The sequence below is a fragment of the Netta rufina genome (genome assembly GCF_964035555.1).
Source record: "Netta rufina genome assembly, chromosome: 7".
Lineage (NCBI taxonomy): Eukaryota > Metazoa > Chordata > Aves > Anseriformes > Anatidae > Netta > Netta rufina.
This window is the reverse complement of record NC_140130.1, coordinates 31,651,232-31,668,983: the sequence shown is the minus strand read 5'-3', so window position 1 is coordinate 31,668,983 and position 17,752 is coordinate 31,651,232. Positions and strand designations below refer to the sequence as shown.

The 17,752-nt window shown below is 44.4% G+C and overlaps 1 protein-coding gene across 1 annotated transcript in view; it reads right to left on the bottom strand.

The window, feature by feature from the left end:
* GRK5 (G protein-coupled receptor kinase 5) overlaps positions 1-15,631 on the bottom strand; it is a gene marked incomplete at both ends in the record, with an annotated part of 157,304 nt that extends 141,673 nt beyond the window's left edge. Inside the window, one exon of the mRNA XM_084289786.1 lies at positions 15,580-15,631. Within this exon, the coding sequence (XP_084145912.1) occupies positions 15,580-15,631 (52 nt within the window). The remainder of the gene's footprint in view (positions 1-15,579) is intronic.
* Positions 15,632-17,752: the final 2,121 nt, after the last annotated feature.

Below are 17,752 nucleotides of genomic sequence, written 5' to 3'. Positions count from 1 at the left end.
CTCACTGGTGGAAAGTGGCTTCTAACGTTCCTATACAAGCACTAAGCTGGGCCTTTAGCTTATTTCTTAAAAGTGAAGGGAGCTGGCACCCAAATATAGTTATTTGTGCTTTCAGATTAAAAAGAATGATACTTGCGGCCAGTGGGTTCTGTAGAAAATGTTGATGATTTTGCTGTGTTCTGTTAAATAAACTTTAATACCGTTGAGCTTGAACCAAACTTTTGGCTCCTGCCCAAATTTTGTAGCTTTCTCCTTTTGAAAGTCGACAAACACACACTTCATGCAGAAGATCAAGACAGTAGAATCAGACAGGAGCTGTTGGGAAGATCAACACAATGCTGCAACAAGCCAAAGAAAGCTGCTCTTTGATACCGAAAAAGAATGATTAAAAATTACGAGACCTGAGGTTATGAGAAAAAGAGGAAAGTCGTTCCCCTTCCTTCAAATCAACAGTGAAGTGCAGCATCACACTAAGCCTTAAGCACAATCAACACTAAAAAAAAAATCACAAGACCTTTTTAGTGACTCACATCAAGGAGTACTTTCTAGACTGCAAAACCCTGAGATAAGTAGGTAGAAAAAGAGAGGCATGTTAACTGTGCCTCCTTTTGTAATTGCTATTGCTAACTGACTGCAGCAAATGTATTAAGGAGAGTTTGTGGTATAGAGGATGGCTGGAAATGGAAGCGATGAATATTTTATACAGTAAAAGTATCATAAAGAGATTTCAGAGGATGGGCAAAACATGCAAGCAAAAATGCAACTGTGGCCACTGTTAAAATCTATTTAAAAATCTATCTAAGAGCTGAATTTTTACCTGCTGAATAGTGCCATGGAATTAGTTCAGTGGCATTTTTCTCTAAGACAGACAAAGAATATAAGATTTTAGTCGTAAAATTAATAGCTGTGTTTACAAGCCCTTTAAGATGCCACCTATTTTTACTCAGTGAATCATTGCCTGTCTTTATAAAGTATATTTCATTAATCTTCACAATGCACACAAATCTCAGTGGGGTTGCTCTGTTTACATACCAAATCTGAAGTTCTAAGCCCAAACTATTTGTCACAGTATCCAACTTTAATAAAATATCTATTTATTGGAAGATGCCATTTTCTTCCATTCTCTTAAATCACAGCAACTGATTCTTGTCAAATTGTTCCCCTCCTTTTTCCCCTCCCCAGAAGAAAGCAGTAAGACTTATAGAGGAAAATTTACTCCCATCCAAAATTATGCAATATTAAAATTGGCTTTATCTTCCAGCTGAACTTTGTCTAAGGTCAAATGAAATGAAACTTCATCTGCAGGGAGATATTAGAGAAGTTAATACGTCGGTTGTTTTGGTTTTAAGAACACAGTCGTCGTGATTTGCAATCAGCCCAGATTAAAAGATCCAATGGTAATAGAGTGCAGATCTGTGCTCATGAAGTGTCTGCAAATCTCTTCATGAGTTTAATGGAACAAGCAAAATCTCCTTTAAAATGGTCTTCTTAGGATCATTTGCCAGAATTAGGAGTCAGACCCTCCAAGTACTTATACAAAATGTGACTTTCACAAGCAGGCAAGAGCCTGGGATGTGAACCACTTACTTTCACTGATGAGCAATTGCCTCTGTCAACAAACTCTTCACCTTATGGGACTGTTCACATATGAAATACATTTACCTGCTTTAGTGTTTATAGGATGGTATCTTCAGCTTGCAGATTGCACCTGCACTAACAGATTCAATTGGACAGTGCCACAGCCTGCTGTGCTTCCTCTTTTGAAATATGAGGCTGTATCCTAACATCTGAGCGATAACCTCAAGCACGGAGATTAACAAAGTGCAGAGATCAAAGCTTTGCTGCCTGCCCTCCTCAGTATCCAGCCCTAAGAAACATGCCAGGCCTCTCATGTTTGGCTCTTTCTGGCACAGAATACACATTCCCACAAAGATTTTAATATCCCGTATCTGACTCCCAATTTTAATTTCACCTCAACTCATTGTATCTAAAAAATGAAGTATAGAAAGAAGTTACTAAGTATTTTTGAAAATTTTAGGCCAGGGACTACGAACAAAGATGGCATGCTCTGTCCTCACCTTGTAAAATATTTCTGAGTTTCTAAACAAGCTTCATGCCTTCACACAGCTGGTAAATGTTTGCTTAAAAATATATTCAAACAATCCTCTTGCAAAGGATTTGTAACATATAGACTTGAGCTTCATTTTGGAAGGTTCATTTACATAGCACATACATGGGTTTTAAAAAGCTGCCTTTTATTTATTCTAAACTTTCCAATTACCAGTTTGTTTATACCAACCACCACAAGGAGGTCTCAGAGAGGTCACTCAAGGAATAATATATTCCTCTATCTCCTTTCCCAACTACGTTCATGGAGCCAAAGTTCATTTCCTTCCATGAATAATTCTAGTGTCCTGGTATTATTCAACCTGTAATCTGCTAATAAGCAAGAATAAAATATTAGCAACTTTAAATAAGAACAAGGATAAACACTGAAGTGTTGTGCAGTCATATTGCACCATTATTTTTAGACAATCTGTTTTCAGTGGAGACCGCCACAAAGGGTTGTAAGCAGTGCATGGCTCATACCTGTCCTACACACATTTGCAGTCATTCTAGGCTTCTAATATTTATGGCATTCAGAAAAAGAGACGTATTCCCCAGGAGAGCTGGAGGCAAACAGCATCCCAAAAAAGGAAGAGAGAACAATACGCTGAATCCATCAAAGTTTGTTACTTCATAGTCTTTTCACAGCCAAATAAACATTTTACAGCTGGAGGGCTGCATTAGCCAAAATAACAAATGTCCTGAAACCTGCTAGAGATTTCAGATTAGCCTGCCCAATGAAAGAGTTTGATCCCATGCTTTATACATTGGACTTGTGCATGGACAGAGGCAAGTATTTAGTGTACAGGTCCTGCAGAATAATTACCCAAATTTTTATTTTTATTTTTTAAACAGGATTAACTGAGTTTGGGGGGAGACTTGCTTTGAGTTTATTTTTTTAAGCAGGTTGTGGCCAAGCCTGCTGGAATGTATTACAATCCTCTGTAGCATTAGAAGTGATTGCTGACCTTTCAGAGAGCTTCAGATGGTCAGCTTTGACTGGTAGATTCAAACACCACCCACTTTAACAGTGTTCACCTGGGACATTTTCTTTCAGTCCTTTGCACAACCCTGATTTTTTGGCCAATCATCAGATGTCTTAGGGATGGTTCCTTCGAATACTGCCATCAGCTGGCAAATTCCAACATTTCTCCTTCACAGATTTTTGCTTTTCCCCTCCATCTCTAGAACAAGCTGACTGTAGTCAGAGCTAGTTTGGGCAGGTGGGTCATGCTTCAAGCTGAGCAGTTTGACAGTTGTACAAGATGCTATCTAATCACTGTACCTTGGCGAGAAAAAGCTGTTTCTTGAGACAAATTTGCCCAGCCGTCCATCTGAAGAGATCAGAAGCAAGACCTGAATTCTGCCAACGGTTAGAAGGGAAATCCCTGATATACATCCAAAGAAACTGATGCTGGAGGCTTGAAAGCTTTAGAAGCAGGTCACTGGAAGTGTCAAATTCTCGGATGTCTTCAATACCAGAATGTTTGCAACAGATTTCCTCCAAGCTTTGCTTGGTTGTGTGGGAGTCACACAGTTATTGAACGGCGACAACACTTCACACTCTACTGCAGTACTAGGTCCTCTGGATGATTTCTGTTCAGCACTGAAGCTGAACTCACCTGGCAAAGAATATCCATTACCATGGACAGAGCAGAGACAGAACAGAGAAGTCAGTCTGACTTCAAGCAGGCAAACTGGTAGAAACTATGACTAAAATAGCATAATCACAAACACAACAGCTGTAACACAACTCATTATAGAAAAAGTGAGTGCCTTGTTTGCCTTAGTCTTCACTGACAAGGCCTCCCAGGTCTCTTCAGGGTTCAAGGAGGGACAAGACCTACCAGCAGCACACGAGGGATTACTTAAACAGTTGTGGCCTACACAGGCCCACAGAACCAGAAAGGCTGCACCCAAAAACGCAAGCGTGCCCAGGGCTGATAGTATTACAAGGCTGCTCTCTGTCAGCTTTGGAAGGAGGTGGAGACCCAGAGAGGCCCAGTGTGACTGAAGGAAGACAAACGGACCATCCAGGACAGTACAGGCAGTCAGACTCACTTTGGTTACAGGGTCATCTCATAACTATTTCTGGGCACATGAAAGAGAAGAAGACTGGCAACTGCCAGCATGGATTTACCACGGGTAAATCATCCCTGACTAGCCTGCCTGCCTTCTTCAATAAGGTGACTGGCTTTGCAGACAAGGAGAAGAGCAGCGAATGTTATTTAGGCTGATTTTAGTGAGGTTTTCAATACTGTCTCACACAGTAGTCTCATACCCAAGAACAGCTCTGCTGAAAAGGCCCGGGGGCATGGCAGACACCAAGCTGAGCACAAAGCAGCAGCATGCCTAGCAGCAAGGAAAGCCAGCAGCACCTTGAGCTATTTGAACAGGAACGCAGCCTGTAGACTGAGGGAAGTGGTTATTGCCCCCTATTCAAAATTCATTAGACCACATCTAGAGAGATACCACATCTAGTTTTGCCCCATCCCCCAATAAAGGTCATCAGTAAACGAGCAAGTTGTGCAGAGGGCCATCGAGATCATTAGGGGCTGGAGCTCCTGCCATGAGGGAGCAGGGCCTGTTCGACCCCAAGAGGGGCTTGGGGCTGCAGCAGGGGACTGACAGCAGCCAGCCAGCAGCTCTGGGGAGGTTTTTGAGAAGTTATGCCCTTCACAGTGCTGCATAGGCTGGAGGATGACAGGCAATGGTGTAAATTTAAAGAGGGTTTCAAATGGATATAAAAAGGTTTCCCTCACGAGGACAGGCAAGTAATGGAGCAGGCTGCCCAGAGAGGCTGCACGGCCTCAGCCCATGGAGGTTTTTGATTTTTGACTGGTTAAGGCCCGGATCAAGCTGGGCTAGCTGCAGAGCTGCCCCTGCTTGGACTAGAGGCCTCCTGAAGTCCCTTTCAAACTGAATTATTCTGTGATTTTAGGAAAATCATGTTTACAAATTTCCTGGATTCTTTGGGAGGATTCAAAGAAGTGAATCAAAGGGTGAACAGTCAACATAATATACTGAGAATTTCAAAAGTGGTTTTGAAATTCTTGAACAGTGGTGTGATTGTTTTGTTTTTTGTCATTTTTGTTTTTGGAAGCTAGTTTCTTAAGAATTGTTGGTGAAAGGCAACTGTATCTCAAGAAGAAACCCTCTTGTGAGTCAGTAATAGTTGACAAGATAGGAAATCAAGGCTAAGAAGTTTATAGTGGAGTGAGGCTGCCGGTGGTGTGCCAGAGATCTATGATAGGACTTGGACTATTCGGTCTATTCATAAATGGTCTGGAAAAGAGATAAATAACAAGATGACATTTGCTGCCAAGATGAATTTCTTCAGGACACTCGTACCAAAAACAGCCTATGAAGAGTTGCAGAAGTATGTTGCAGTATTGAATCACTTAGGGAAGAAAAGAAAAGAAAAAAAAAGAAGTTCTGTGTCAGCCAGCAACGTATTACACATGAAAGAAAACAACTCATGCTATACACAACAAATAAAGGGCTCTAAATTAAACATTTCAGCTCAGGAGACAAATTTCTGAGCTCGTTGACAGTAGTTCCAGTAAGGAATGCTTATCATAGAGAAAAAGAGCAAACAAAGTTAAGAAAGGTTGTCAAAAAAGCAAAGGACAAAGTACTCAGCATCTCTATGTCACTGTCCATGGTGCACATTCAACACACAGGGCCACACTACCAAGGGGCAGATTTGGTCACTCATTTCAGAAAAGATACAGAATTAGAACATGGGAAGAGACAAATATGATAGACCTTTCCACCTGGAGACAGGCTGATAAGGGCATATGAAAAAAGGTTATGAACTCAGGAACAACCTACTAGAAGTTAGGGCAGAATCAACAAAATCAACACGTCAAATCCAAACAGAAGTATATGATTGATTTGAAGATAGTTTGCTTTCCTTCTCCTCCAAGACACTACCACGTATTCATCATGGCTACTTCCTGAGGTTGCCAAAACAGACGTCATACATCGGCTGAGAGCTCCTCATGAAGCACGCATGTGGGAAAGTTTGCATGCTTTTGCTGCATTATGGAACTCATTGCCACAGGAAGTTGTGCAGGCCAAAGTTGGGAATGTGGAAAAAAAAAAAAAAAAAAAGAGATAAATTCATAAGGGATTGATCCTTCTATTAGACACCAATGGACAAAACCACCTTCTGCTTGGGAAGTTCCTACTGTGAGAGGCTGAAAAGACAGGCTTGGGGAAGGCTCACTCTATCCAAGCCTTTCCATAGGCACTTGCTGCTATCCAAGGTCTGTCAGTGACACGGGGCAAGAAGCAGCTTTACTCTGAACACTTCTATATTCCTACCTGCCCAGCTCTCTGAATCGGAAACCTGAAGTTTTCTTTTTAATTCCTGAACCACTGTCTCTCATTGAGCAAAGAGTGAAAGGAGATGCATACTAAAGGCACAAAGCTGCTGAGAAAGGTGCATTGCAACTCTGAGAAAAGCTTACATCATATATAAGTCATCTGGCTAATTCTTCTTAAAAGTCATCTGCTGGCGAAATAAACAAAGCACAAACTTTCCCAGATGTGTACTTCATGAGGAATTCTCAGTAAACATATGATTTATGACTTGGCATCGTCAGAAAACATAAAATCATGATTCAGAGATGAAATGTAGATGTGGAATTGCTATGGAAGGAGACAGAAAGGGTTTATTCAGTGATCAGCCCCAACTCCTGTATTGGTAAACTTTTTCACTGCTTGCAAATGTTGCACTGGACAATTGTTCTTCCTTTAATAGTAAGAAGATTAAGGCTCAGTGTTCAGATTCCCTTTGTTTTCCGCAAATGTTAGCCAACTAAAATTTCCTGCAAATCTGTCAGGGTAAGCAATTGCATTTTTGCACCATGCTTCTCCACAAAAGAGGACAGGCAAGTTGTCTCATTGGACTTCTAGAGACGAGCTTTCCATGCAAGTAGCAAGACTACCCCAACAGAAAGCAATTCTATTGATTTCTAGCATGCTTATCAGTAGAATCTCCTTCTGAATCATAGACAACCAACTTCATGGAGACCCAAAGCACTGAAAGAAAAAAAAAAAAAAAAAAAAAAAAAGAATCTATAACAACTAAAAGTAAAGAAGATAGGAAAAGACACACTGGGAATTTCATTCAGTCAATCATCCCCAGTACAAAACAAAACAAAGTCTATCAGGAGCGGGGAGGAAAGCAATGGGGAGAGAAAAACAGCAGAAATGCAAGTGAAAATAGAATGACAAGCAATGAACAGTGCCAATGTGCAGTATATATATCTCCACAGATATTTTGGCAACCTTGGCTAAATGACGATTTAGCCTAGCATCCATCCTTCCCAGCTCATCTGCTTGTTAAAGATGTCAGTTCCCTTGCACTGCCTACGGGGGTATTTTGACAGAAACGTCATCAAGGACTCATTGGTGTTGTTTTAACTTGGCACCATTGATGTCTTTGCTTTGTTTCTGAATCTCTTCTTACAGCTGCATTTCTCTCCCCCCCCCCCTTCCTACGACACACTCAATGGCTCAATAGACTGTGCCCGAATGAGATGGCTTCCTCATTTGTAAAACTTTCATTGGAAATAAAGACTTCCTGTAGAATCACATGGGTCTCCCGTAAAACATGCATGGAAGAAAGGGTTTTAGATAGGAGCAGTGTCACGCAGACAAAACACTGACCAAAGAACAAATGAGGATAATACGATGGAGAAAATGTATAAAGCCTTAGATATCTCCAGTAAAGTGATGTTTAATCCAATTGAGTTAAATATGTTTTAAGCAGTGCATTAAGGATTCAGAGGTGATGTCAGACAACAGACAATGGAGGGAAAAAATAGAAAGATTGGAAAAGTGGGAAGAATACGATAAGGGAATTGCAGCCTAGAAAAATTTAGACTACTTTAGCAGAGAAAAACAAACAATCCAAATTTATTCACTGGAGGAATGCTGCTAGGAAAGGAGAATGGTCCTGGAGTGCCAACAGCTAGGAAACAGCACCCCAGCAGCCAAGGTGCTGCACACCCGCATGAGGGAGAGGTTGGCCCCTTGAGTAGTTAAGTGGGAGAGGTACTGCACAGAAATAGGGTAACTTCTAGAACTTGTAATATAACCTCAGCCTACCAGGAAAAACCAGGCTCAGTGAAATCATGCATTCAGTGGGACCCAAGAGAATACTCAACGAATGCAAAAATAGCTGCTGCTGCTTATTAACTGCCTCTTTGGCATCCTCAGGTCAACGGGGAACTCCATAAGCAACCTCACTCATGGAAACTACTCAGAAATATCCCATGTACTCCCTTGTGGGCACTGTCTCTTCCCCAGGGCCCCCTCCACATGTGACCAGTTATTTCAGCTGATTTTGAGGTTGGCCAGAGCGAGGACCAGATTCGGACTGCCTGCATGGCAGACTCCATCCCTAGGCACACCTCTTGGGAACCCACCGTCGGGACTGAACTTGTCCTGAGGAGTGACAGCACAAAATTTGAGGTGGACCATCCAAGCTGACAAGCTGGAAGGAAGAAAGAACAAAAGCTGTTAAACTCAGCAACAGGAAGTGCCCAGAGAATGAAAACTCGGTACAAAAGGAACTACATGAGTAAGGAGATGAGAATAAGGAGAATTTAACTAGAAGAGTCAAGATTTCTTGGGCTGAAAAAAAAAAAAAAAAATGTTTCTTGAAAGAGAAGCCCACAATTTGAGTCATTTTTATACCAAAACTGTTTAAAATAAAAAAGTGCTTGGAGGACAGGGGACAGAATGACAAAGTAGGCCTTTCCCGATGGCTGCTAAAAGTTGGTTTCACTTCAGCTCTACCGGTGTAGTTTTCCTGGCCTAGCAGCATTGCAGCAGTGAGATCAGAGCGATCCCGGAGGTCTCAGCCTCTCAGAGCACTCACAAACAAGCTGCGTTTCCAGCCGCCAAGTAGTCCCCCACGAGGTCCGTGGGACAACTCATACATACTAATCACTTGTAAGGACTGGAGGTGATGGATACTCAACATTTTCAGTTTTTGCTGTGGCACTGAGAACTTAGCTGTGAGTAACTACCTTCATCCCAGAGCACAGCCAGCCACCCTTCCTTCATTAGTATTATTTGCATTACTCAATCCCAGGTCAGAACTGAGTCTTGAGTACTTGGGTATATTTCTACTCCTATTATCCTGCCCATCTTTCTTGAAAAAAAACGTTTGTGACAGTGTCTTCAGTTATATCTGAAGAGAAATATGAACTAGAAGCAGCTGAGCCAGCTCCACAGACTTCTCAGCCCCATCCCTCACCCATGCTTTCTTCCATCTTTTCACTTTAACTAGCAACACCATTTTTTTTTCCTTTAAAGAAAACAGAATACCCATCATCTTTGCAATATTTTCTTTAGAATATTTAATTTTTGTTCCCTACCTAATCACAAGGCAGTATGCATTTTTAAATCATCCAGGCAAAATAATTACAAAAATAATCCAGCCAAGTGTAATCAAACTGCAGGGTTCTTTATTTTCCTGGCCTCTTAATTTAATTTCACATCCTGTGGTCTTAAAGAAACATTGGGATATCATCTTGTTATTGTTTAGGTTGTGTGCCTGTAAAAATGAGGAGTAATTGGTTCTTTTCTTACTCACTGCCACACAGAAAACTCATATACCAGATAGAATATTTTTGGAGTAAAGGCTTGGGGATAAATCTCACAGATGAGCACAAGATAGATTCTTAGCTCCCATTTTCATAGGCAAAAATCAAACGGAAGGGTAGTATTTCCTATCCAGCTGTAAAGGAAGAGGAACCCTTGTTTGATTGTTTGGTTTTGAGTATTATTTTGTAAAGACTGGAACTGCTTTGATAAAATCTTTTGTTTATAAACTTTCTCAACACAGTGATATGGATTCTGAAGTGATTTTTGTCATTTTACCCATGAGAATAGTCACAGCACAAAAAGCTAAATACAGTCGCAAACTTCTGCCTGTATCTTGGATAAACACTGAGAATTCCTTGCTGTGTGGATGACTTTAGCAATGCTAAGACCTCAGAAAAGGAACATATTGGTAATGAATACAGGTAGTCCCTTCCCAGATTTATTATTTTTCACTTGACAAAATCAATCATGTGAGGTTAATGGGGCAGATATACGTAGCTCTATCCAAAGCTCCATAGTTAACATCTGTTCGAGAAGACTGACCAGCTGATGGTTTTGTGTGTTAATAACCTAAGAGACCATCACAGCTCAGTACTAAATATTTTTTTAAATGCCTACAAACCCATTAAAATCAATAGCAATTAGGCCAAAACACTGCCGTACCACAGCAACAACAAGCATGAAGGGGCATAGTCCTCTCTCTTCAGCCAGGAAGCTTGGGTAGAAGAGCTCTTGGTTTCTCGAGCATCGCCACATCTCAAGACCTGCTGCCCACAACAGCGAGCTGGAGAACCCCAGGGACAACCCCAGACAAGGAGCAGAGTGCCCACAAAGAGCACAGCTACTGCAGCTCTAACCTGCCTTGCATCAGCTCTACTATAAAAGCATGAAAAGGGATTTCATACACACACACGCTTGCCCTAAATTGGGTACGGTGAGGAATCTTTCTGTCATTCAGACTTGCACATTCTTTTCACAAAGGCCTGAAGCCTCCTGTTTTCTGAATTTTCTTGATCAGAAAGTAACGAAATATTCTGAGCTCTTTTGGATATTTGTTTTTTACCCCAAAAGAAATGGTTACAGCTTGAAAAAGAATCTCATTTTTAAATCTAATGCTTAAAAGCACTCTATCTTACATCTGAAGTAATGGCTGATTCCATTCTTGGATTTGTTCATTTTTTTTCTTGTAAGCTACTGCAGTGACGAGAGCTTTTCTTGAATTCCAAAAAGAAAACTAGACTGAGTCACTGCATACAAGCATCCTCTGCTTATAGAAACAACATTTTCCTTACAAAGTACTTTGTTTTTAAGTCAAGGGATACGGGACAGGACCTTAGATTCTGCATTCCAAGCATCGGCTAATGAACTTGCTAAAGTTAAGTTGCAATAATCATATTCTCCATGGGGTTTTGGCTGTCGCTATAGTCACCTTCTTTCCTTCAAAATATGCTTTTCATTGTTCTACTGCCCTTTTTCCAATTGCTCTGCAGCCAAGTTCTTGGAAAGCAATCACGCTTCTTGTTTAGGATTTATTGCTAGTCTTTTGCCAATAAGGACACGCACAAATCTCTCCTGTGATCATCCTGCAAAAGCAAGCTAAAAATACGGCAATATAAAACCAGGCACATTTTGCATGTTAAATGGCATCAGTGTGCAGTCACCAAAAATTTCTGAGATATATATAAAAGAAGGTTGAGCCTTTTGGCTAGGCTGATCAAAGGTACTGCTTGGGTGCCATAAATAAGTTTATTTTAGAATCCCAGTCTCCTCAGAAAGGGAAAAAAATGTGTTTTTGTTGTGTTTTAATAGCTGCAACATTTTTTCCTTTTATCAGGTTTACACAGTAAAGTCTGTGCTTTAGAAATCTAAGGTCTGAGGAAAATAATAGTTTATCTTCCAAACTGGCTGCCTTAAGACTAATAACCCTGATGACTAATGCCGTTATCGCTAAAACTTTAAAGCGGTGAAAACTGGTCATTTGTTTGATTTTTACAAGATTGTAAAGGATCTTGCTATTTCAAGTTGTATTTAGGTTTTGAAATGTGTTTCAGGTTGTCCAAGAAAATTCATGTGTGGAGCAGCAGCAGATTATACGAGGGAACACTGATCTTATAGCTCGGAAATAATGGCTCATGACAAAGAGTATCTGGGAAATCACCATGCCTTGGCCACGCTTATCTGACCATATTGCTTGTTTTCCATACAAACATTCTGGTGTAATCATCAGCCTATTTGAAAGACTTTTATCAGTTTACTGCTTTTTACAGGCAGGGGTAGAGTCAGGACTGTAGGGATCTGTTTTAAATCTTCTCGCTGTTAGGACTGTTAAAGTGCCTCTGAAATTTGGGAAGAGTCAGTCCTTGGTCCCTCCGCAACCCTTCTCCTTGTTTCTGATGAGGTCCTCTCTTAAACAGCCTTAAATTGGGAAAATGAATCAGGACTCATTCATGAGCCCGGGTTCCCTTTCAGCAGCTTGGTGTATTCCAGTTCCTAATGGCTACGTGATTCTGTGGTTCAGACATGATCGCTGAGACTCAGAAACAAGAGGGCTAATGAAAAGATCCAGATAAATGTTTCACCACCTCATAATTTGGGGTTCTTACTCAACCTGAAATGACTGCGATTGTTATTATTCTGCTGTTCTTTTTATGATTCTCATCTTTCTTGTCTTTTCTTCTCTGCTTATTCTTTTCCCCAGGCAATAAGAGATGGTCCCAAATACCTATTTGGTTCCTATAATTAAACCAGATGTATTTTCTATTCAGTCTGAAAAGGGACTGGCCATTTGTGCAATAGGATTTTGCATACAAGAAAAAAGAAATGATCATTGAGGAAACAACATAAATTCATTCCTAATAAATTATAAATGAACTTTGAAATGCAATAAAACTCCATTTTTTTCCTATGCTCAGGCTGGTAGACCTCTGAGTACAAATAACTCTTGTGATTTTATCTCAAACTTTATATTCTGCAAGCAGATGATGATTTCCTGAAATTCATTCTCTGCTTGAAATTATTCAGTGAAATACATTTTTGTATGTGAATTGCATTTACTTTTTTTGTTGCTCTAATAAGATTACTCATGTATCACAAGGCATCAGTTAATTCTGGGTGTGCTTCTCATTGTAATCATCAGGATTCTGGTACGAGTATTTGTATAACAGTTATAAAACTTGCTTCCCACTATTTCAGCAAAGAAATCCACTTTGCATCAGTGGTTGCTGTAATAAAATTTGGTCACAAAGGAATTTACACAAGGGACCCCAGAAAAGCCGCTTGCAGGGCCAAAGCAAACGAGTTGCAAAATTTAAACCAATATTTGCTAGAAAATGTTTGTGCTGGTCACTCGGCCCTACTCCTGAGGCCCTTACAAAAGTCCTCACCGCTGGACTTAACACTGCAGGTCTTCCTAAAGTTTAGTTTCTCTGAAACTAATCTGAAATATTTTTTTGATGCCGACATTGGATTTGCACTCCGCTTTGCAATTTTGATAAGACTTCTGCTTTTACTAATGGCTGCAGAACAGATCCCATTATTTCGCTACCTCCAACATCAGATACCGCACCGCAGGCGCCAACAACCACCTAACGGAGCTAACACAGCTTCTGCTTTTGACTTCACAAGTGCAAGCACACATGCATGTACTTGGCTGCGGCTACGTGTTCACCTAGCTACATCTATCCACACAGCCTGCAGGACCTGGAACGAGCTTATTCTTAGGTACCATAATCCCCAATCTATTAATTTGGGTTTACTCTTGGTCTTCAACACGCTGTCCATCTTCTCCATCTGTAATGGCATCCACTGACATTATTCCCTGCAAATTTTAAAAACACTTTACTCACAGAAGCTTGCGCGCAATGATAATTAAAAATCTGGAAACAGGGATAACAACTGTGATTTGTGATGTCAGGTACACAACGGCTCATCCATTCTTCATTTCAGAAAAATTCAGCTCCCTCTCCCCCAAATATAAAAGTTTTATAAATAAATAAGCACCAGGCCTCAAACATTGTTGCTGGAACTTCGTGCAGAGTTAGAAGAAGGGTTGGAGTATAGTTTGGAGTAAGCCCTGATAAAGCTCTGCCGTTTGGATGGGAGCGTCAGCTTCCTTCACACGACTTAACACGATAAACAACATTGCTGTTACCATCTTGCTGAGGATGGTAGAAAAGGACCATAAAACTGAGTGGCATATTCAAAATTCCTTGCAAAATATTGGCTCTCAGAAAACAACGCACAATAACTGTAATTAATACCAGTCCTTTAAAGTATCCCTGAAGTCTTCTGAAACCTAACCCAGTACTACGCTGCTGGGAGCAGTGACTGCATCCTGAACAGCACTGGAAATGACAACAGAAAATCGCAATTCTCCAGGAGAAGACAGAGTTGTAACGCACCGGTCTGCTCAACAGAAAAATACCTTTGCCCTGAGTATTCAGATTTTATTTTTTTTTCCTGGAGAATCGCAGGACTTTACTCTTTAGCTAAGCCTCACAAGTTCAACACCCCCTGAGTTATATAAACATTATTTTACAATTTGAGCTATTTTCCCCAGCGAAGGGATCGCTCCAGGGGAGCACCGTTTCAATGACCCCTTTTAGCAAGCCAACATCGCATTGCTCCTGCTTCCATGCCTTCAGCGGGACCAAGCCCGAGGTGCACCCAGGCAAACAAACCCCAGCCGCAGGTTGCACCGCACCTACAGCTGCCCCTACGAGCAGGGGCTTCCAGGAGACAACAAGTTGCAGCAGAGGTTTGAGATGTGTTATTTGAAAGGGTAAAGGACGTGAGGGTTAGTGCTGGGGGGGGAAACAAGCCAGGAGAGAAAAACCCCACCGGCAGCAAGCGCTCGCATCCGTGGCAGCGATGCTGCGGCCGGGAGGTGCCGGTGCGCGGCGCCCACCCTGCAGCGGGGGTGCTGCCGGCAGGGTCCCCCCCCAAGGAGCAGCGGGGGGACACCTTCGTCCCCCCCCCTTTGCTGGGGGAGGAAAGGAAAAGCGGAGAGGGGAGAAAACAGCCCCGCAGGGCTGCCGGCTGTCACCGGGCTTTCCGTGGGGTGGGAAACAGGGGGGATGCTCGGGGGTGGGGGAAAAAGGGGGGATGCTTCGGGGGGATGCTCGGGAGGAAACAAGGGGGGATGCTCCCTGTGGGGATGCTCCTGGGGGGGAATCCTCTTGGAGGGGGGAGTTCCCAAGGGCCACGCAGCGGCTTCTCCTCGCCGGCGGCTCCGGGCACCCCTCGCCCCCTGCCGGGGACCCCCCGAGGCTGAGCCCCGGCTGGGAGCAGGAGCGGGGCTGGGGCCAAACGGCGGCGGCGAGGGGCTCCTCGGTGGCTCGGCGGTCGCCCCCCTCCCCAGCCCCCGAAACAACGCGGCCAGAGGCGAGGAGCGCCCGCTCGGAAGCGCTGCGGTCCTGCCGCTGTCCCCGCGCAGCACGGCGAGCTATTTGCGGCTCCGCCGAGCCCTCCTGAATGAATGCATCCGCAGCTGACCTTTAACAATAGGCGCTGAAATAGCACAATCTGCGGGACCCGGCTCTGGGTTATGGTTGGGGGGGGGGGGGGAGGAAAGGCAGCGGGAAGGAAGAGATGGGTGAATATTGTAATCACGGCGATCTCGTCCGCTTCCTTTCCCAAAGCTCCTCGCGCAGAAGGAGGGGGGGAGATCAGCGATATTCTCCCCCCCGGTGCCGGGGGCTCTCAGCCTCACAGAAACCTTCCCCAGCTCCATTGCCCCGCGCCCCCCCTCTCCCATCCCTCTCTCCCAAGCAGCGGGGTAGCGGCGCGGCGCCGAGGATGCTCGGTGTCCCCCCCCCCCTTTCCCCTCTCCTCCCGGCGCTCTCTCACCTTCCCTGGCTTTCAGCAAGACGGTGTTGGCAACGATGTTTTCCAGCTCCATTGACGAGCTCGGGCAGCGCAGCTCGGCGGCACTGCAGCAGGACGGCGCCGAGGTGCGGAGCCTGCGGGCGCCCACCAGCTCCTGCCCCTTAGCGCCTCGTCCCCCCGGGCATGATCCTTCCTCCCTCCCTCCCTTCCTTCCTCCCTTCCACCCTCCGGCCGAGCTCCCCCGGCGCTCCCCTCTCTCTCTCCGCTACTCCATCCTCCCCGGCGGGCTGAGGGCTGGGGCGCTCCTGCCTCCCTCCTCCTCCTCCTCCTCCTCCTCCTCCTCCCGGGGGTGGGGCACCGGGAGCGGCCCCGCAGCCCCGCGCAGGCGCCAGCCCCGCAGCCGCTTCGGTGGGGCTGGTGGGGGGGGGTCCCGGGGCACGGACAGACCGATGGACAGACGGACACAGCGCCCCGGGCAGCCCCCGGGGCCGGGGAGCTGCGGGGGGCACCGCGGGGGCGGCCCCGCTGGCGCTGCCCTGGTGCCGGGCGCCATCCAGCGGCTGCGGGGTTTGGGGAGCCGCCGGCCTGGGTTTGATTTTTTTTGGGGGGGAGGTTTGGGGGTGGTTTGTTACGGGTTTTTCTTTTGGTGTTTCATCCCGAGGAGGAGCTAGGCTGGTGGGAAGTTTAGGCTGAGCCCTAAATGCTGGGTGCGTGCGAGGGAGGGATGCTGGTGTTGCTGGGATCGATAGCGCGTTCGGCAGGTGGGGCGAAGAAAGAGGGATAAAACCCACCCGCTGCCCTCACCAGCACTCTCCCCCATCAGCATGGCATTGATTAAATCCACGCGAAGCGAACCAAATCAAATTAACATGCGGCTTCTTGTAGGTGGAAGGGAGGCGCTGCCCTTTCTCTCCCGTTCTGGTGGCACCGATCGTATTTCTCCCTGCAGCCGGGCAGAAGTGGCTTGCAGCAGCAGGCTGCTGCTGGATGCGTTTCCTAAACGCAGGAGATAAATGATAAATGCCCTTAATGAATAATATCTCGGACATTAGGATCATGTGGCTATAATAAATGCCTCCTGTACCTTAGCAAATGCCAAAGGTTGGAGCCTGGGAAGCTATTGTTGCAGCAGGTGCCACTGCTGTGCATAATCCTCCCCATCCTCCCTCCCGTCACTTCAGGAAACGTTCAGGCTCCGGTAGCCATGCCGTGCTGTGGTTACTTTCTTTGTAATGCCAAGTTCCATATAACAGTGGTTGTGCCTGTAAGTACCGGAAGATTTTTCCCTGATTAAATAATTCTTGAGGGAAAAATTGCTTCCTGGAAACCAGAGCCTTAGCACAGAGATGAGGCTCCTGAGGAGTGGCTGCCCTGCGTGTTGTTTGAGCACTTCTGTGCAAGGGATGATGCTCACATCTAAAGAGAACAAAAGGAGTGAGGCACTTGTAGATCCTAAGTTTGGGTGTAAAGCAGTATGTGCATCTGAGGGCTCTGCTGCTCCCCTTGTATCCAACATCTACATACTAACGTGCTATGCACACACAGTCATCTGCAGCAGTGCCCTGTAAAACAGAATTACAACTTCGGAGTGCTGGTGTTGTCCTTTGTGAAATTTTATTTAGTTCCTGACAGAGTAACTAGCAGAATTATCAGAAGAGTTACAAAAGATCTGCATGGCATTTGGTAAGTCCCGCTGAGCTACTTGGTGTTCATAAACGGCCCAGCTCTGAAGTACTTGGAGTTCCTGGCACCCAAAGGTGCGCTTACCCAGTCCCTGCAGAAACAGGAACAGCAACTGAACGAATGTCGTGCTGCTGTCTGGGTGGTTAATGACACCAAGCTGGATGATTTTGCATTGAGGTGGGTGAGGAGCAGTGGAGTAAGTGGCTGAGAGAAGGGAGTGGAAAGCTGAGCTCTGCTACCGGGTGCGAGATTCTGCAAAAACACGTTTGTCTGAGTTACACAACTACACGGAGGGCAGCAATTCTGACTTCATTTTTATCAGTAAGAACAATGGAGTGGATTTTCCTAATGATTCTTATAGCAACTGAGAAAATAAAACTTGTTTCCAGTACGTCTGAGTCAGTTTGGTGCCCTAGAACAAGAAGGAGTTGTGCTCGCTATCACAATGCCTGCTTTGAAAAACAAATCGAGGCATCCCATCCTGGCTGCATCCCTTTCCTAGCTCAGACTC